The sequence below is a fragment of the Austrofundulus limnaeus genome, unplaced genomic scaffold (genome assembly GCF_001266775.1).
Source record: "Austrofundulus limnaeus strain Quisiro unplaced genomic scaffold, Austrofundulus_limnaeus-1.0 Scaffold1695, whole genome shotgun sequence".
NCBI lineage: Eukaryota > Metazoa > Chordata > Actinopteri > Cyprinodontiformes > Rivulidae > Austrofundulus > Austrofundulus limnaeus.
The window spans coordinates 19,716-25,571 of NW_013954097.1; the positions used below are offsets into that span (position 1 = coordinate 19,716).

The window sequence follows — 5,856 nt, forward strand, 5'->3', positions numbered from 1 at the left end:
GGCTTTAGCTTTCAGTCACGATTTTACAAGTTTTATTTAGCAGTGGTTTTCTTAAAATTAGGCTACCATTTTACTATCTTTAGCTTTTAGCTTCTGTTGAGCTAGTTTTATGTTTAGACTGTTATTGCTAATATTTTAACAGATGGATTGCTATCTTTGGTTTGCTTTTAGTTAATGTTTTGCTTATAATACATTTTAGTTACTGTTGTGCTGATGTTAGCTTTGAGCTACTGTTTTGCTGATTCAAAGTTTTTAGCTGTGATTTTCCAAGTTTAGGTTTTAGCTACAATTTTGATGGTTTTAGGAATTCCACTTTTATTTTTAACATTTTAATTTGATTTTTTGTTTTGCTAACTTTAGCTTGAGGCTACATTTTTGCTATTATTAACTTTTAGCCTGTGTGTCACTGGTTTTAGCTTTTGGCTATGGTTTGGCAAATTTTTATTTTTAAGCATCTGTTTTGTAAATTGTAGCTTTTTTCAGCTTGTTTTAATTAATTTAGTTCGTTTTGTCTTATTTTTGTCTTTTTGTTGCTTCCACACCTCCTCCGTATCGTTCCCCACCTCCCTCGCTTCTCAGAAGGAAGTAGAGGGAGGAGGCGAGGAGGAGGAGGAGGAGGAGGTGGTGTGCCTTCCTCCCAGCGGGTACGACTTGGAGCTGTACACCCCTCAGCAGCTTTACCGACACCGGCCTTTAGAGGCTCCTGTAAGCTCCATAAAAACAAAACCTCTGGTTTTTATTCTTTCTTTCCACTGAAGCACTGCCCCGCTCTTCCTCCTCCTCCTCCTCCTCCTCTGAAATCATCCTGATGAAGATGTGAACAGAGCTGCTTAGAACCAACACTCTTTAACCGACCAAAGATATGTGAAGGATCGAGACAACCTCTTTAGATTCAGTCAGTTTGGAAGGGAAAGTGTCACAAGTTAGCCCACCTTCAAATTAAATCAATAAAAAACTAACAACAGGTTTGTGTGACAGTCGTCTTAGCGGTTAGCTTTAGCTTTCACTAATTTGTTCCTGCTTTGAGGTTTAGCGTTTGTGGTTTAGCGTTAGCTTCCACTAATTTGTACCTTTTTAGTGGTTTGGCGACAGCTTCCAATAATTTGTACCTGTTTAGCATTAGCTTCCACTAATTTTTATCTGTTTTAGCGTTAGCTTCTACTAATTTTTATCTGTTTAGTGGTCTAGCGTTAGCTTCCACTAATTTGTTTTGTCTGTTTAGCAGATTAGCGTTAGCAGAGCTATGGTTCTTGTTTAATGAATTAGTGGTTAGTGAGGCTAACTTTTTGGTTAGCTGTGCCCACCTCTGGATTCAGCCACAGCTCAGGATTGATGAAAACATGTTTTTATGTCTTGATTTCATTTTTTAATATCCGTTCATTCCTTTGATTCAGGCTCCGATAAAAGTTGGGATGGTAAAGTTTTTGTACTGCCCGTTTCTTCCTCCCTCGTCTGGTTTGACTGAATCACAGCTGTTGGGTTTGTTTCCTCACGTTTGTGTTATGCTCTCGGCTCACCCACACACACTTCACTCTCCTGCCTCCTGAACCTCCYTACGACTGTCCCCATTGCCACGACAACAGCAGCATCTTTTTTCCTCCAACACCCCCTCACCAGGCTCTCTGTGATGGATCGTCACAACACTCCACCGGCTGTGAACACAGAAACAAGTTTGAAACATTGATAACTCCATGTTGAATCAGAGCTGGTTGGTTCTCCTCTGTTCTGTTTGTCGTGTTTCTGTTTGTTTGAAGAGAACTCACGAGCAAAACCAACCACTTCCTGTTTCACTTTATTGACCTCCTGAGACCCAAACTTCTGTTTGCATTTTTGTCTTTCTCCTAGATACCTGGGCTTAGTAGGACCTAATAAGTATAATAACTAGACTCTGTCATGATACAGGAGGTGTTTTCTTGCATAAAACGATGTCCTCATATGAGGACGCTGGGTCTAAGAATGTTACACTTCCTGAAACTTGAGAAACTTCATCATAACTTTTCTGAGGAACAATTTTCCTGATTGATTTTGGGGATACAGCAGCCAATTATTGTATATGTACCACTTATTTAACTATTTGCGCTTGTAAACTGTTGTAAATATTCTCAGATTTGTCCAACTTCATGGCAAAGTCAATAACAAAATATAGTCCCATTGTCCTCACATGAGGACTTCATTTTTACCAACATTTTACTTTGCTACAATTAGGGCTGCCACGATTAATCGACAACTAATCGACTAATTTAATAATCGATTAATCGTTTTCTTGTTTTTGTTGTTGTTCTTTACTTTGTTTTTCTCTCCAAACTGCTTTGACAGCTTCCACTGCCACATCTGCCTTTCTGTCSTTGACACACATGCACAGTAGTGGTAACTGGGGTAGGCCGTGGACGTCACAAGACATTATACAGACAGGCTCTGGTATCATGGCTACCTGACAACAGAGCTCAAAGTGTGGGATCATTTMAAGAAAATGAAYGAGAAACCTGTGTAATATCTGCAGAGCAGAACTTACCTTCCACAGCAATTATTTTTAGTTAGCATATAGCTAAAATCTAACGATGCTTATGCAATAGCAGCTACATTCTGACGTGATAAGCTGTATGTTTTATATTCAATTAACGTATGATTCGATTAGTCGACTAATCGAATAAATAATCGGTGATTAATCGATTATTAAAATAATAATTTGTGGCAGCCCTAGCTGCAATTGCAAGAATTTGTCAAATTTGTATACCATATGAAGCTAAAGATGTAGCGTAGATATATGAATTTAAGCAGGATAAAGATTTATATTTATATTAATACCATGTCCATGTTTCTGACGAGAGTTGTAGAATCTTTTTATTGAGATCGTTTCCATCTTGTTTTCACTGAAGTGAGTGTAATGTTGTCATGTGACCACTAGGCGGTGCTGGCAGCGCCTATAATGAAACCAAATGGCCAAAAAGAAGGCAAAAATGCAATGTCCTCGTATGAGGACACGGGGTCTCAGGAGGTCGAATGACATTTTATCGCACCTGAATGAAGAAAAACATTTATTTTTTAACTCTCCAGCTCCTGATCTGTCCTCCRGTGACCCGGTTCTTCTTCGGCCGGCGGGAACCCTTCCACAAGCTGCTGATCCAGGGGGACTCGGCTGGTCGGCTGTCCCTGTGGAGCGTTCCGGACACCTCGCCYCGACAACCGGCAGGGACAACCGCAGGTAAGGATGACTGTGATGGTGTACGTAAAGAACTAAAACAAAACAAAGTCCGACACAAATAAAGGGCTTACTCGGCAGTTTCATAGGCTGTTAGCATTTAGCATAAAAACATTTAAGGACTTCGTCAGGAAGAAAGCTGTCAGGTCTTCAGGAATCACTGGCCTGTTGTGTTTTACGTGGGTTTTGTTCCTGTCTGCAGAGCTGCAGGTGACGTCCACTGTCAGRCTCCAGGAGGCCTTCGACCTCCTGAGGCCCGTCTCCTCCGGGATCATCGACCAGCTCAGCGTCCTGCCGGGAAAAGAAGAACCCATCAAGGTTTGAGCGCAGAACTGCTCCAGTGTTTGGTCTTAAAAGACAAAAGAGTTTGATTTGTTTCAGTGTGTGCGTGTCTGTGTGTGTGTGTGTGTGTGTGTGTCCTCAGGTGACGGCCAGCGTTTACATCCCGTCTCAGGGTCGCCTGGTCTGCGGGAGAGAAGACGGCAGCATCATCCTGGTTCCCGCCACTCAGACCGCCATCGTTCAGCTGCTGCAGGGGGAGCACATGCTGAGGAGGGGTGAGGAGGGGGGGCTTCAAATACTTTGTTATATTAGCTACATGCTAAATYTAACAAAATTATCATTAAAAGCTAAAATGGCAAAAGGCCAGCTAAAAGTACCACCTAGCTAAATGAAGCAAATGTTTGCTAAAAACTAAAACTATAAAGAATTGCAACAAGCTAAATGTAATCAAAGACTAGTTAAAAGCTAAATTTAGCAGAACAGATCTGTGCCTAGAAGTCAAAAGTACCAAAAAAGCCAGCTAAAAGTAGCAGCCGGCTAGCTATGAGCAGTAACAGAAAGAAAATATAGTAAAAAGCTAGATAACAACTGATGGAACAATTGACTAGCTTAAAACTAAAAGTAACAAAATGCTAGCTGTWAGTAGCAAAATGTTAGATAWAACTAAATTTAGCAATAGGTCAGCTAAAGTTGGTGGACACTAACAGCTGATTGTTGCAAATTGCTAATTAAGTYSRAAATGTAGCAAAGGGCTACCTGAAAGGCAAAAATGACAAAACGTTGGCTTAAAGCTAGAAGTAAAAACCAGTTAGTTATAGGCAGCAACAGGCTAGCTAAAAACTAAAATTGGGAAAAGGCTAGCTAAATGTAAACTTACAAGTTAGCTAAATGCTAAATGTCAAAAGGGGCAAGTTAAAACTCATAGTAGCTAAAGACTAACTAAAAGTATCAGTTTTATTAGAAGTAAGAAGTAGCAAAAGGCCAGCTAAAAAAACACCAGCTAGCCATAAGGAGCAAGTTGAGTAAACCTTGAATGTAGCAAAAAGTTATCTAAAACCCAGAAATAGCAAGAGGCTAGCTAATAGCTGAAAGCAACAAAATGTTAGCTAAAAGTTGATGAACAKTTTCTAAAAGCTAAATGTTGTAAATTGCTAATTAAGTGCTAAATGTTGTAAGATGCTATCAAAATAGCAAAACAGTAACTACAAGTTAGAAGTAACACATTCCTAGCTGGAAGCTAAAAGTAGAAAAGTGTTAGCTTAAAGCTAAAGTGGCAAAAAGTCAGCTAAAAGTAGATAAATACTATCTAAAAGCTAAATGTTGTAAGATGCTATCAAAGTGGCAAAACGGTAACRACAAGTCAGAAGTAACACATTCCTAGCTAAAATCTAAAAGTGGAAAAGGGTTTGCTTTAAGCTAAAAGTGGTAAAAAACTAGTTAAGCTATAAGTGGCAAAAAGCTAGTTAAGCTAAAGGTGTCTAAAACAGCTGATCTTCAGTCTTCTCCTGTGAAGACCTTCAGCTGTTTTAATGTTTCCCTCTTGAAGAACAGTTTTGTCTTTGGGTCCTGCAGGCTGGCCCCCCCACAGGACCCTGCGGGGTCACCGCAACAAGGTGACCTGCGTGCTGTACCCGTACCAGGTGTCCCCCCGCTACGACCAGCGCTCGCTGGTGTCCGGAGGAGTGGACTTCTCCGTCATCGTCTGGGACATCTTCACCGGAGAGATGAAGCACATCTTCTGCGTCCACGGCGGCGAGATCACGCAGCTCATCATCCCACCGGAAAACTGCAGCGTGAGAGGCGCCGACCACGCATTTCCTGCCTGTCGACCCACTTTCTGCTCCGGTTCRGAGGGTTCTGATCCCCCTCTCCTCTCTCTCTGCAGACCCGGGTGCAGCACTGCGTCTGCTCGGTGGCCAGCGATCACTCCGTGGGTCTGCTCAGCCTCAGGGAGAGGAAGTGCATCATGCTGGCGTCGCGACACCTCTTCCCCATCCAGGTCATCAAGTGGCGCCCGGCCGACGACTACCTGGTGGTGGGRTGTTCCGACGGCTCAGTCTACGTCTGGCAGATGGACACAGGTGAGGACTGGGGGGATCTAGATCCTGATGAGAATATCTCTGGGTTCATTTAAAACAATGAAACTTTATTTATAAAGCTGTTTACAAACAACGCAGTTCATTAAAAACCCAAGAGGGCAGGGTAGCATACTGGGCCCATTGCTTTTCCTATTATACATAAATGACCTTCCAAAAATATTGAAGTATTCAAATATTTTAATGTATGCTGATGATACTGTTCTTTTTTGTCTGATTTCAATATTGAATCTATTAAGTCAGTTAAAAGCAGATCTTCAGACATTTCATGGTTCGCTT

General features: G+C 41.5%; 1 protein-coding gene across 4 annotated transcripts in view; it reads left to right on the forward strand.

The window, feature by feature from the left end:
* LOC106536125 (WD repeat-containing protein 7) overlaps nt 1–5,856 on the forward strand; it is a 14,300-nt gene that overhangs the window by 6,849 nt on the left and 1,595 nt on the right. For 2 of the 4 annotated variants that reach the window (XM_014033321.1, XM_014033320.1), the window contains exons 10-16: nt 580–705; nt 1,395–1,415; nt 3,055–3,202; nt 3,402–3,517; nt 3,624–3,756; nt 5,054–5,274; nt 5,367–5,562. In XM_014033321.1, coding sequence (XP_013888775.1) covers nt 580–705; nt 1,395–1,415; nt 3,055–3,202; nt 3,402–3,517; nt 3,624–3,756; nt 5,054–5,274; nt 5,367–5,562 — 961 coding nt within the window. The remainder of the gene's footprint in view (nt 1–579; nt 706–1,394; nt 1,416–3,054; nt 3,203–3,401; nt 3,518–3,623; nt 3,757–5,053; nt 5,275–5,366; nt 5,563–5,856) is intronic. The other 2 variants (XM_014033322.1, XM_014033323.1) reach the window with 2 other exon arrangements.